The sequence below is a fragment of the Oreochromis aureus genome, linkage group 23 (assembly GCF_013358895.1).
Source record: "Oreochromis aureus strain Israel breed Guangdong linkage group 23, ZZ_aureus, whole genome shotgun sequence".
Lineage (NCBI taxonomy): Eukaryota > Metazoa > Chordata > Actinopteri > Cichliformes > Cichlidae > Oreochromis > Oreochromis aureus.
The window spans coordinates 45,366,576-45,381,527 of record NC_052963.1 but is presented as its reverse complement, the minus strand read 5'-3'; the positions used below and the strand labels follow the sequence as shown (position 1 = coordinate 45,381,527).

The 14,952-nt window shown below is 43.1% G+C and overlaps 1 protein-coding gene across 2 annotated transcripts; it reads left to right on the top strand.

Moving 5' to 3' along the window:
• Nucleotides 1-2,912: 2,912 nt before the first annotated feature.
• LOC116324836 (ceramide synthase 2-like) lies at nt 2,913-14,947 on the top strand. Of its 2 annotated transcripts, none has more exons than XM_031745604.2 (11): nt 2,913-3,128; nt 4,180-4,356; nt 6,359-6,476; nt 8,106-8,224; nt 8,876-8,933; nt 9,076-9,126; nt 10,115-10,207; nt 10,706-10,834; nt 13,647-13,753; nt 13,940-14,096; nt 14,183-14,947. In XM_031745604.2, exons 2-11 carry the CDS (start codon nt 4,181-4,183, stop codon nt 14,375-14,377), a joined length of 1,203 nt encoding a protein of 400 aa, XP_031601464.1. In that variant the 5' UTR covers nt 2,913-3,128; nt 4,180; the 3' UTR covers nt 14,378-14,947. The 2 variants fall into 2 exon arrangements, with proteins under 2 accessions (XP_031601464.1, XP_039462912.1); XM_039606978.1 differs by lacking the exon at nt 2,913-3,128 and adding an exon at nt 3,140-3,153 and having other exon boundaries at nt 14,183-14,377.
• Nucleotides 14,948-14,952: the final 5 nt, after the last annotated feature.

The following is a 14,952-nucleotide window of genomic DNA, read 5'->3' as shown; positions in this document are numbered from 1 at the left end:
TTTAGTTTAGGATGGAGCACACAGGAACAGGATGCCAACCAATGATCCATTGTCATTTCACTGGACATTTACCAGGACACCGTCAGACAACTTATAGACTTTGTGCAGTCTGGATAAAGTCTGCTTAATGTCGAACACTTATGTTCTCACATACAGACACACCTGGCAATGACGAGAACGGCTCAGGGTCGCAATGCATAAAGAAAACTGCTCACCATTTTCAGAGCTGTCTCTTTATACGAGGAGTCTTTTCTAAATTAAAGCTGTGATGTAATCCCGTCGTGATTGCTCAGGTCTCAAAAAGGGAAAAAATCAAAAAACAAAACCAAACATTCAGAAAGTAAAAAGAGCATAGAGAGCTTTCATCCCTGAGGACAGGAGAGGATGGTTAACAGGACAGAATGTAATAATGTAACACAATAAGGCTACAAAGGTCATTACAGAACTGCTGAGAGCAGCTGAAAATACAGCAGACATTTCTGAACATGTGCTTGAATACAGTTATTCTAATATTTGGCTCATTAACAGCTGTGCAGTGTTTGTGCATCACATGATGTGATTGGCTTTAAAGTAGGAAACGAACTCACTGTCATGCTTATTTGAACGCCAGTGTTCCAGTCATTATACACACACACAAACCTAACAGTATACTGGCTAAACTGGCCGCGTGCCCACACCATCACCAATCCTCATAGTAAAACTGCTCCATAAATCCATAAAGTCGCGTTCAAACAGCTCACGTTTATGACGTTGTTCAGAGTCCAGATTTCAGCTCCGTGATGTTTCTGTTTACTTTGGTCCAACCTGATCAAATAAATGTCAATAATTACCTAATAATGCCTCATACTTTTGCTAACATCCTACTTTAAAGCATTTCAGTATATAAATAACTGAATTTCCTGTATTAAAAGGATGTGCTGATGACTACATGTGAGTGTAGCTGCACATTTATGCAACATGTTTGTGCAGGACTGGGTGTGCTCGTGAGAACATAACAGGTTATTCTACAGGCATAGCTGCATATAAAACACTTGTAGTGACATGTGGAAATGACAAGACATGACACCACACCACAATCATGCACTGATGACAGAACAAACCCAGTGGATTAAACCACTTATCACTGATACAAAAGCAACACACAAGTTTGACATGTGCTAGAAAACATGTCTTTTTTTACTTCTTGATGCGTGCTCAATCATCCAGGTAAATCCCCAAAAGCTGATTCTGTTCATCTGGATGTTTTCAGTGGGAGAAACGTTTGGTCGCTCATCCAGGTGACGTCTTCAGTCTCAGCTGACTGCAGGTTTACATCTTATAAACAGGACTTTTGCACAATGACTGACACTAGCACCAGTGAGGGAACAATGGGCTGTGAGGTCAGTTTATGATCAACTTTCAAGTTGATTCTGTTCCAGATGAACAGAATCAACTTTTGGGGATGTTTTTTTACTATAAATGATTTTCCGACACCACATGAATCGTGTGTTTTATGTTAACAGAGCTAACACATTTACTATAGCATGTAGTCAATCGCTTTTAGCTGATATACTGAATTAGTTCACAGCTCCAAATAAAGAGAACAAAATCACCTTCGACATGTGATCGGGCACCTGTGCAGGTTCTCGTTGTTGGCATCATGCCAGTTATATAATCACTTTTTATCTAGCTGAGAAGCAGAAAAGCAAGTTTTGTGACATATTTAGATGTCAAAGTAAATTCACTGGCATTCACTGAATTCAGTGAACTTGACCCAGTGAATAAACAGAAAATAAAGCTTTGTATATTATAAGGCACTGCTGGGTGGGGCTCTTCCCACCAGGCGTTTCTCTTTCATTCATAGTGCTGTTGAAATATGACTGGAATGAAAGGCAGCATCATGTGAGCATGCTCATAAAGCTTATCAGCTTTCTGGTGTAACACACAGGTTGATAAGCGATTGCAGTGACAGGATGTGTCGCATTTCTTTCTCTGCCTTGCTTCTGTTTCTGGTTTCCTGTCTGCTGATAACGAGCACATAATCTTTAACATCACTCGTAAAACTGTGTGACAGTGCACCGTGAGGTCACGAGTAATCTTTGTTAAAAGCTGCCTGCTGACCGCTCATAATATTTGGGTAACTGTAAAGATTTTATTTGCAGATGTGTTACAGCCAAATACAATTATACATGAAACAAAATGAAGATATTAGCTCTCATTGGGCCTCTTCTTTTTCTCTAGACGTTTGCAGGACAATCAGAAAATCTCTTTAATTTAAAATGTTCTATTTGCCTCATGAAACATTTAGACCAGGAATGTTAAATTCATTTTACACTGAGGGCCACAAACCACTGAAACTCTTTCCGCCAGTGCAAAGATGTTTAACTGGACATCCAAAAGTTATCCTAATATCATTTTTTAAATCTCAATTTTCTACATAATAACTGTGTAAAATGACAGAACAGTTTCTAGTAGCTCAGTGTCCAGACTCTCCCATATTTAAAAAATATAAAGCTTTGTTTGATTGATGAAAATGTTAGCCAAACTGTCGATGGCAGACAGTAAAAAACTGTTTTCTGTCATTTAATTGTTAAACTGTTGCTTGACTGATTTGGTGTAGTATAAATGGGGGAGATCTCTGTCAGCAGGAAAAGCTGTAAAACTTTTGTTTTTAAAATACAGTTAAGCCATTTTTTGCCCTCCTTCATATTTTCCAAAGCAGCCGAACTGAAGTTATCCCTGGCCCGTTTTGGCCCCCGGGCCTCACGTTTAACCACCAAAATTGCGATATCTTGTCTTGTTTCTATGAAGCGATGAGGAAACACCCCCAAATAAACAGAAGTGAAATTACAACCCGAGCAGAAAATCTCGTGAGCCTCCTCCTCTCGCCCCCTGTCGGCAGCACGTGGCATTGTCACAGTGAGTGGCTGAGCAGATTTTGGCTGGTGAGAAACGACTATGATCCTCATGTTGTGGCACAAAATCCAGTGCAGAAAATGATGATGATGATGATGACAGCACACGCCTCTCCATCCGACTGCCCGCTCTCCGCCCTCGCTGGTAGGAGCGGGGCGCGTCCACACGCTCCTCCTCTCTAAATTGCCGCTGTAGCCTTCGCTTTCCATCTTCCATCACAGGATCGCGGACAGGTGAGCACAACATCTCCTTTCTGCGGTGTGTTAGATACATAAATGCCGTTTAAAAGCTGAGTGGGTGGTTTGTTGGATGGTTGATGGGCCCGTGGGTTTGCTGTGCTTCCGCGACTAACAGCTGATGGATCAAATATTGCGTGTTTTAATTTGATGCGCTCGCCGTGCAGACGGCGCACAGTGGTTATGGTCTGTCTGGTCATCTGACTGCGCAGGCTTTCACATCTGCGCTCACGTTCTTCCACAGCTACGACCTGATCGATACGCGGATCGATTGGATCTCAGCAGCAGCAGCTTTTAAACCCAGACCGTGCAAACCGTCGACTGTTTACAGGGAATAACAGTAGCCAGCTTACAGCATATGACTGTGTGTGTGTGTGTGTGTGTGTGTGTGTGTGTGCAGACAGAGACTTGAATGCATGAAGGCTGCGCTGCATAGATTTTGCTGAAAAGCACGCAGAGACACGTCTGCCGATAATATCGATGCGCCTCATTGTAAGACGCTGCTCAGGTGTTTGGACCTGAACACCAGGTTTCTGTCTGTCCAACACTTAAAATGTTGATAACTGATTGTCCCATTCAATCAGGGGCAACGTAATCAGCAGCAGGTTGCATCTGATCCCTGTTTGTGGCAGGAAGCAGCTGTGCCGCTGTGGGGAAATGTAACCTGTTAAAGCCTGAAACATGAAATAATTCCAATTCATTTGGTGTTGTATTTGCTGCTGTGCTTTTTAATTTATTGCTTAAAAATGTTTTGTGAATATTTTCTGGGGAAAATAACGCACTGATGATACACTAGATGTAACGAGGTGAAATCACCGTTATTGATCACTGTTATTGATCATGTAATGAAATCATATTGCCATGTGAGCTGATGCAGCAGCAGCGATGACACAGTGCAGTTGTTCTTTTCCATCATTTCTGTGCGTGAGCAAACAAAGTGTTTCCTCTTGTCCTCTTTGTCATAAATTTGAATACGCTTCCCTTTCTGGTAAACTGTGTTTCTGCGACCAGACAATACTCACCTCTTCCTCTTTCATCTGCCCCACAGAATGGAGGCCCTGCTGAACGAGTGGCTGTGGCGGGAGGAGTTCTGGATTCCTCCTGGGAATCACTGGAAAGACATGGAGATGAAGGAAGGAGAGGGCCACTTTCCTCTACCCAGGGATCTCATGTACACCTTGCCACTAGCTCTGATCTTTATAGCCCTCAGATATATCTTTGAGAGGTGAGACCGTCACGGCCGGAGCGTGAAATTCACACATGCGAGTTCTGCTTTTTGGCGCACAGTTTTGTCCTTTTCAATTTTACCTAATTAGTTGAAGGAAGCATTTAAGTATGATGCTGTTTGTGGGGTAAAAGTAATTTTCTGCTTGACTTGTTTTGGTCTTGGTGACTGGCTGGAGGGTGTTTGCTGCTAAGCTGCTGAGGAGAACGGCTCCTTTCCCCTTTATTCATGTCCTATATACTGTGTGAGAGTCCCGTCTCCTCCCAGGCTTGTTCCAGCCTTGTGTTAAAGTGTGTGCGAGTGTTTCTGAGGGAAAATACCTCTTATGGCGACTACAGAAGTGATCTGTTTGTAGCTGAGGCTTAACGATGGGCCCCACAATGCATGGCTACTAATGCTGATTCTCTCTAAGCAGCCTCTGTAAGATATAGTCCACACCAACCACTCACTGACTGCTGCCGGGCTGATGGCACAGAAAATCCTACTAGTGCTTATTATATGTGTCCTCCCGGTGCTTCAACAGATTCCCTAGAAAAGGTCAGAATATTTCTGCTATCACAGCTGAAGGGATTTGAATGTTATCTTCAGATACCTGACATTTCTTAAAAGACTGTGTTTGGTTTTCAAATATTTCAGTTACAAGAAAGTAGATCTTCACTCCTCTTTATAAGCATTTCATAGCGTTCTACTTAAACGTAACCATTTGAACACGCTGCCCATTTGCATGAATTAAAGAGAAATAATAATAATTGGAGGCTACAGTTCATCAGTGAGATCATCTGGTCTGATGATGCGTTTGTCGTCAGTTCTCAGTGTTCTCAAACACCTTCTTGGTTTTACAGCATTGAATGTTTCAAGCTGTTGTTGTGTTCTGCCAATAAATATATGATCACATTTATGCTTGTGAGCAAAGCTGCTTTAAAAGGAATCATCACAGTAAACCTGTTTGTACAGGTAACTAGTTCTTCTGGTAACAGGACAAGAATTTATTCTGGGCTGGCAGGGACGTGGTCCACATGACCACAGCTTGCACGCCTTTCCATTATCATTATCATCATTGTCAGCTGCTGTATTGTCTGTGCGTCTTCAAAAAATGCACGAGCTGCCTTCGTGTGAGCTGAAGATTAGCATCCTCGTCTGTACCTTCATCAGCGATGTTGTAGCAGATTGGTAACATTAGCTGTAATAGTAGTCCGGGCTCGGAGGATGATGGCGTGCGCTGTGTGCGAGTCGTAGAGGTGGGCACTTTCATTTGTGCTCGCGTAGACGTCGGCCAGCTGGAAGGTGTGTCTCCACGCAATCTTCTCAGACCACAGCTGTGTGTGTGTGTGTGAGTGTGTGTGTGTGTGTGTGTGTGTGTGTGTTCCTGTAACCAGAGCACTGTGTGTCCCTCTGTGAAGCTGCCCTGACCTTCTCTCTAATCTCTCCCTGTGTGCCCACTTCAGGATCATTATCTCTGAGATAGAATTACACACACACGATTATGCACGCACACACGCACGCACACACGCACACACACATGTTTATCTAAACATCTCTTCATTGCTGATACCCTCATATTGTATTATTCTGTTGATCTTTCTGTCTCCTTCCGTCTGTAACACACACACACACACACACACACACACACGCGCGCGCGCGCACACACACGCCCACGCACACGCGTGCACACACACACGCACACGCGCGCACACACACACAGATCAAGTGTCTCTTGATGGGATAATGACAAAGGCTGTCTGGGCACAAACCGCCCATGGCAGCAGCTCTACAGGCTGTCAGGAGTAATGAGCTATCTTGTTGCTGTTCTGTGTTTGGAGCACATTGAGCAGCTGTTGATGACATCACACATTAATCCTTCAAGTACTGCAAAACTAATTACTCCCGTTTGTTTTATTAACAGGGTTGCATTTGCTATTATACACATATATACATATATATATGTAAAACATCAGAAAAATGAATTTCCCCTCCTCATCTCTTCTGGTCTCTGTCTTCTCAGGGTCATTGCCATCCCCCTAAGCAAAGTCTTAGGTGTGAAGGATCGGAATCGGATTCGAGCCCCTTCCATCCCAAAGCTGGAGGCTTTCTATAAACAGCACAGCCAGCAGCCATCGCAGGTTGGTGCTTCACAGGACCCTCCAACTGTCCATGGAGTGGAGTACTGTAATTATGGTACACGTAACAGGGATAATGCAAAGGAAGAGTCATTGCTTTAAATGTGACAGTCATCTGTAGTTTCTCAATACAGTAAATATTCCACCAATATATGAATAAATGAATTGTTGAAGTCACTTATAAGCATGCAGCCCAATAGGTTAAAGATCAGTGTGATGATCCCAGATGCACACAGATTTTTCTAGTGTGCTAAAAACATGAAAACCTACAAAGTATTTCCTATTTTTTAGGATTATACTTATGCTGAGCTTAAAAATGACATCTGTACCCAGAGCTCCGCCTTGGTTAAAGAACAACTACATAAACTGTATCTCATGATCATCTGTATAAATATGTAAATATCCTGCAAAGTCAATGCAAATTTAAATGGAAAATCTCACCTTGAGCCAGGCACTCTTAATGTTTAGTGTGTCCCTAATAAATAGGAACATCTGTTATTTGTGTCACAGAAACAGTTTATGCGTGCTGGTGTGGCTCCATCCAGGAGAAAAAGGTACGACTGTGTGCCAGCTTCCTCTGGAACAAGGAACAGTTTAAAAACAGGTCGTCCCCACAGAGATGCGGCTCAGTCCTGAGTCACATTCAGGCTACGAGGCTCGTGCTTACAAAGACGCAATAATTAGCATCTCAGTTTATAGCAGGCGTGTTTGCTGCACTGTGAGAGAAGCAATTTTCTTCCTTTTAAACATAATCCTGTCTGTCGCTTTAATATTCATCATTCCCTTTATGTTGCCGATAATCAGAATAATTAGTTAAAATCTGAGAACAAAACGGCGCTATTAGTCTGTAACTGTTACTTTTCTCCGTATCATGGAAGTCCTCCATCCTCCTCTTGGTGTAATTTGGCATTGCAGCAGAGCAGCCGTGTTCCTGTGCAGACAAGCAGGGTGTGCACCTGTCAGGACGAGACATGACTGAACACATCGAGTGGAAACGCACCGCTCCATGAGCGCCTTTATATATTGTTTTTTGTTTTTACACCTGTGTGTGTGTGTGTGTGTGTGCGCGCTCTGGCTTATTTGCACATCTTATATTTCCATGGGGCCCCGAGCAGCAGCAGCAACTAACGACTTTGCTGTTCCCCGTGTAAATACCTTGGCCACAAACACGTGAAACAAAGTAGATTTATTTCCCGAATACAAGGATTGTATTTCTATTGCACAACGCAGTCGTGGGAAAATCATTTCACTGCTCAGTGTGGTGTCACAGTTTATCCTTTGATACCGTGCTGGGGCTGGGGGTGCAGAGAGGCTGTGTAGCCAAATAAAAACATGCATGTGTCACACCTAACCCTGTAATTAGGTTTCACTCAGCAGAGGGACCTTCGGCGCTGTGATGTAACCCTGTGTGAAGTATCCGGGGGCAGGGAAGATCACACTAACAGCGGTCGTGTTTCACGCTCATTAGCAGATGCTTAGATTAAGCACATTTATCTCTGTGGGTGCGCAGCTACACGTTGGCAGGACGAGAGAGCTGTGATGAAGCTGTAACAATGCCTGCTATGAGAAAGCAGCTCGTATTTAAATAGTGTGTGTGTGTGTGTGTGTGTGTGTGTGTGTGTGTGTGTTCAGAGTGAAGTGGTGGGCCTGGGAAAGCAGTGTGGACTCTCGCAGAGAAAGATCCAGACCTGGTTTAGACACAGAAGAAACCAGGACAGACCCAGCAACACCAAAAAATTCTGCGAGGCCTCGTGAGTCTTTCCTATTGGTCACTCAGTCGTTGAGCCATTTCCTGTTGGACAGGTGTCACACCTGTGCCTGGTTACATCTTTGTCTGATCTCATAGAACAATATAGTTCATTTACACAATATCTGCTAATATGGGGGTGTCAAACATAAGGCCCAGGGGCCAGAATGGGCCCAGCAAAGACACCGATCTGGCCCACTAGATGGCTTTGGAAAATGTGAACTGAACTTTTACATTTTCTAACAACATTTTAGTTTTATAGCTTTTCTGAATGATAAAGACCTCCACATCGGAGCTTCATGCTACACCAAAGTAATTACTACCATATAAATGACATTTTCAGTCTCTCTGTGTAGATTCATCTACAAAACTATCATCCAGGTCATGATAGTTTTGTCAATCAACAAAAACTTTCTCTTTTATAATTACAGGCAGTCTGGCCAATGAGCTGCCAGAACTTTTTCTGTAATTTTACACATTTATTTCTTATGATTAAAGCCCAAAGAGTCGAGCTGTCAGACCTCTGACCTTGTTTTTCACATCTCAGAGACTAAATGTGGAGTTCTTGTCACTCGTCTCGCTCATTTAAAATCAAAGTGGGCCGTTTTGACATCCCAGCTCTGATTGATAATGGCGTCTGTTCTCATCTGTGCAGCTGGCGCTTTGTGTTCTACCTCACATCGTTCATAGCAGGGCTCGGCTCTTTAATTGATGTAAGTGTCACTTTTTTCTTTTAAAAGATTCAAATCCTTTCACTGAATTTTGAGAATCTACATCTGCTTACTACGATGTTTAAATAAGCTCGAGGCAAAGATTACTGTCGTGTAGAGATTTATCGTTTCCTCCATCTTCTAGACGCCGTGGTTCTGGGACCAGAGCGAGTGCTGGAGGGGTTATCCCAAACAGGTAGGACACAGATTTCCTTCACCTTTTCTCCAAAGTGCCGTTGGGGTGTAAATGCTGGGGTTTGCAGCATGTGTAAAATGAGTCGTAGATTCTTTCATTCATGGTGATTTGATTCTTTTCTCTGTTGTTAACATTCACATTCATGAAGAACTACGTGACATCTGTAGCTGTGCTAAAACTGAACATCTGCTTCAGCCGGTCTCTGCATCACTCTGATCATTTTACACAGCAGTGGCTAAAAACAATAGGATCTACTTAAAGCGAGGAAAGTGCAGAAGGAGCACACAGATCGTTTTTAATGCAGACTCCACACAGACTTTTTCAACTCCGACTTCCTTGACGGCAAAGCTCTGAATGCTTTTGTGGTTTCTTTTCAGCCTGAGTTTTTAACTTGCCGTGTGGATGATTGCACACATTCTCTCTTTATCTGCATTTGACTGATAAGCAGCAGGCTCTGCTACTGCAGACTTCATTTTTTTCTCAGACGGGTAGAAAAGACGTATTTTTAGGGTAAATACCTCAGTCAACGTCCTGTCATTGTGTCGCTGCAAACTTTGACTTTTGAGTCTTCTCCAAATGTTTTTCTTTGAGATTACGCCATGACTTCCTGTGCATAAAGCACGTCCTCTGTGCTTGTAAATGAGAGCAAGAAGCAGTTCTTACATGGCCACTGAACTTTTGCTAGACTTTACCCCTGAACCTTTCAGACAGGTGAAGCTGTAAATGCTCAGCAGAGCTGAATGCCTGCCTCCACTACCCCAAAAAGCCCAGACCTGTTTCAGCACACTTAAAGGAATCAGTTCAGAAAACTGTCTGTTAAACTCTTTCAGTTCCTTAAAAGCATGTAGTTAGATTTCAGTGATTAACAATCAAACACATCTGTCTGTGAATGCTGCTGCGTGCATCACCATTGTGTTTGAAAAGCTTCTGTTTCAACCACTGAATGATCACACTGACCTACCGTCACTCTCTCCCTCTCATGCATTAGCCTGTGTCTGAGGCTCATTACTGGTATTACATGTTGGAGATGGGCTTCTATTTGTCGCTGCTCCTGAGCGTCTCTGTGGATGTGAAGCGAAAAGTGAGTATTAGCTGAAAACACACAAAGAACACCTGTAACCTGGTTATTATTCCCCATTTTATCCCTGAAATGTAACGTTTTAGTCCAATGGTGAAAAAAGCAAATGCTGTTTTTCCCTCCTGCAACTATATCGAATGCAGTTTACGCACTGGATTATCTGCTATTACATCATAACTCTGTGTACTTTGAGTGTTGCATTAAATCTTTGGTCATCATCTAACAAAATAATCAGTTCAGTCCAGTTTTCATCCATCCTCTCCACAGAAAGCTGAACTGCACTGAATACTATAAATATTCACAGTCAGATAATCTCATTTCAGTGCTTCTGTCCTTCAGGACGCTTTGCTGCTGTCAGATTTGTTTCATATTAAATTAACGAATCAGTGCAGACAATCATTTCTGATATTTTAACCCTGCTGGTTTAAACAGCACACGTGGAGCTGCTGTTGATGCTGCTGCATGTTTTTACGTGTGCATGCATGTGTGTTTGTGTTTTAGGATTTCAAGGAGCAGGTGGTTCATCACATTGCCACCATATTTCTCATCGGTTTCTCCTACATCGCCAACTATGTGAGGGTGGGCACTTTGGTGATGCTGGTTCACGACTCTTCCGACATTATTCTCGAGGTAAAACACCACACCTGACTCCAGATACTCTGTGTGTACAAAAGCCACTACTTCATTCTTTGTTTTCTAACAAAGGAGAAGTAAGTGCAGCACTTTGCAAACATATTTTACTTTTATACGCTGCCTCATTCACAAGGGTCTGCCACAGCAGGGCGCTCTAACCAGCATGAAAGTCAATGTTTGTATGACCACCTTCATTTTGGAACACAGCCTGAACTCTGTGAGCAGTGTTGGGGAGTAACGGAATACATGTACCGCCGTTACGCATTCAGAATATAAAATATGAGTAACTGTATTCCGTTACAGTTACCGTTTAAAAAGGTGGTATTCAGAATACAGTTACTTTGTTGAAATAAATGGAATACACGGCGGTACTTCCCTGTTTCATATTGTCGCGGGTCAGGACTGTTTGGGTTTGTTTGACAGCTACGTTCTGTTGTTCCAGGCGGCAGCGTTACGGTTGCCATGGTAACAGGGTGACGCTCTCTCTCTCTCTCTGCGTGTTTCCTGGGTGAGAGAGCGCTTTTTTGTTGTTTTTGTGCTAAGCTAAAAGGCAGAATGCTACAGGCATAGCTCTAAAGAATGTAGCCTCATGGGCAGTGTAGTCCGTGCTGCAGCGAGAATGGACTGCCAGACATGTGTCTGTGAGCGAGGGAGGGAGAGAAAGGAAAAGTCCGAGCTGTCACGGAGCAAAAACGGGAGCTGGAAGCATGTAAATATAATAATAACCACTGCAGCCAAGAAGAGTGCCTGACGAGCCCAGCTGTAAGTAAGCTATTAAGACTCAACTGTACACTGTGTTCGTGTTTTCCTCCGGAAAAAATAAGTTCCGTTGGAGCAGCCTTTCAACGCCTCTCTCTGTCTCTGGCAAGCAAAGTTGACCCAGACAACAAAGTAAAGCTATTTTTCGGCTACCAGCCCGACACGGAACCCACAGTATTAGCCAGAGGTCCCTTTACTACGGTTCGGAGCCGCGGACCTTCAGTAACAGTAATAAATCACAGCAATAGGACATTCACGTAGTTTTAAACAGCACGATAATATATTAAGTAATCCAAAGTATTCAGAATACGTTACTCTCATTGAGTAACGTAACGGAATACGTTACAGAATACATTTTGGGGCATGTATTCAGTATTCTGTAATGGAATACATTTTAAAAGTAACCTTCCCAACACTGTCTGTGAGGCAAGATTTCTTTAAGCACACTTAAAGAATAGTCCCCGGGACGTCATGAGGCACATCCCAAAGCTCTCCTCTTAGATGCTGGCTGTGTTTTGTTCCATTCCCTGTCAGGATGATACCACACTGGAAACTATGAACAGGCTCTGGGGAGGCTAGTCCATGTTTTTCCATCTAGGTTTGTTTTGACTGCAGTGGCAGTTTGTTTGTCAGAGCTGCCAATCGGATGCTTTCCAAATGGTGAATCGAAATTTGGATCAAATGTGGATTCATCACTTCACAGGACTCGTTGACACCGATTTTCTTTGCATTTCTTGTGTAATTTGGTGTACCCCACCCATTTCTCCCTGTTTCCCAGCCTGAAGAGTAACTTTTTGGCAGCCACCCTTCCACTGAGACCATTTTTGAGGAGGCTTCAGTGAACAGTAGACGATCAGCTGAAGGGACAGGTGTATCCCTCAGGTCCCGGAACAGGTCTTTGCTGGTTTTTCCCAAGTTTTGAAGGACATGATTTCTTCTTGTCCTCCACGTGTTCAGGTCATTTATAAATATTCACAGAGACACTTCACATCATGCTGAAATATCCCTGTCAAACTCTGTTATGATTGGCATTTTCATAAGTTCAACAAAAGAAATGGGAGTTAATGACACGGGGTTTTTCAGCAGGCTGCTAATAACCTGTAAGTGCCTCGAGGTACAACTTGAGTTGGTTCTTTGCCAAGTTGCCTGTTTGTGTAGACACAACACTGGTTCATCCCTTGAGTTAGGAGCATTTTTTTAAATGCTTGAACAATTCATAGATCAGCGTTAAGTGACTCAGGTCCAAGGACTGGACTGAAAACGGGTGAAAAAGCCACCAATGTCCAGAGAAAAACTTTAAAACTGCTGCTCAAGACTACTTTTAAAAACTCCAAGGTTGTCTGGCATCTTGGAAGCAAAATATAAAACAATGAGTGGTGGTTCGAGACTTTTGCACAGCGCAGTATGGAGGAGACTGCATCGTTATGCTCGCACACAAACGTTTAAAATGGCAGATTATTGCACAAACGGGGAACTTGACATGAATTCAGCCTATTGTGTATTTTTGTGAATTTCCTTCTTCTTTCATACAAGCACACACGTCCTGTGAGCCGTGCACAACGAGAGGTTTTGTTCTATTGTTGCAAAAAAAAGAAAAACTTGTCGCGGTTGTAATAGTTTTACGGCCTCCACCCTCAGTGACAGTTGTTCCTTTGTCCGTGGGTTTTGTGAGGCTGTTTCAATGATAAGAAGTGACGATGATGATTGTTTTCGCGATACATGAGATGAGGAAATATGCAGTCGTGTCACCTCGGGCATGACAGGGTGTTGCCTGGCCGCTGATAAAAATCATAAAGGGAAAACGATGCTGGCTTCAAACCCGATAGATGATTCATTACGGCACATACCACACGAGTGCAGGTGAGTTCATCAGTGAGTCTGAGGTTTGATTTCGAGCCAGCCACACCCTTACATCACGTGATTCCCCCACTTGTTTTCTCTCTTGCTGCACTTTGAGTAATGCACTAAAAACACCTGGAAAGAAGAGATAACATTTGAGTCAATAACCTCAGGTGACGTCTTTACACTTTTACCTTCCTTTTTCTGACAGGTGGGTAAGATGCTGCACTACGCGCTGTGGACGACGACATGCGACTTCCTGTTTGTCCTCTTTGCTCTGGTGTTCCTCGTCACGAGGCTCTATGTTTTTCCAAGCAGGTAAGAAACTGTTAAATCAGACGTATTTTCATATGTTGGTATGTAAATGTCCAACTAGGTTTGATGTACAGTTTGTTTTTCCAACAGCAAGTTTCCCGTTATCGGTACGACACACGTTGCTCTGAAGCTCGAGAGTTTGTAGGAACAGCTGATTTCAGCCTCTCTGTGTCTGTGTTTGCTTTCCAGGATCATCCACACCACCCTGATCGTTTCAATGGAGTTCTTCGAGCCCTTCTTTGGTTATTATTTCTTCAACGCTCTTCTGTTCGTGCTACAAGCGCTGCACGTCTACTGGGCCTATCTCATCCTGCGCATGGTCTACAGGTTTGCCTTCGTGGGCAAGGTGAGACGAGGGGCTGTTTAACGAGGCAGCAATAGGAGGGAACGAGGGAGGAATCGGATGGTTAACTCTTTTATTCTTCTCCACAGATCGAGGGTGATGTTCGCAGCGATGAGGAGAGTCCGGTTGATGACAATGATGAAGAGGAAGATGGGGGTGAGTGCAGCTGGGAGCAGAGGAAGGATGCGATTAACTCCAGACTGGCATCGCTGGCTAACAACTGCGTCCTGAACAACCTGACCAACCAGACAAATATAAACAGCAGAGTACCCAAAACCAGATAGTGGAGCGGCTTCACATCGAGTCCGCAGCTTCGCAGGAAAAAGAAATCCTAATCCCTTCTGCTTCCATGTCTCCAACGAGGTCCGTTGATGATTTCGGGTCAGGGTAGGTTTGCACAGATGATTGTAGATCCACCGAATGTGACATCAGGAAGAAACGCCACTGCTCATAACACTAATATCAAAAATCATATAAAAATACATATGATGGGAGCGTGTGATCACTGCGTGAGTGTGCTGCAGGTTTTTTATTGATGCTGTTTCTGGTCCCTGGATTATAAAAACGTGTAAATATTAAGAACAGCGTTTTAGTTCATCTTTGCTTTTTTTGAGTGAGAGGTTAAAAAATATTGTTTGTATTAAAACAAATTAACTCTTGTGTATAATGTGGTGTAATCTATTTTAAATGGAACAAACTACTCTGACTGATTTGTCCACATGGCTGCTCATGCATACAGTTCTGATTGTAGTAAATCTGTTGATAAATCACTTTATAGGCTGTTTTTATTCATTATTCACTGTATTCTGTATTTGAATCCCTCTTATGATTAAAGAAGTTGTATTTTTCTGCGACAGAG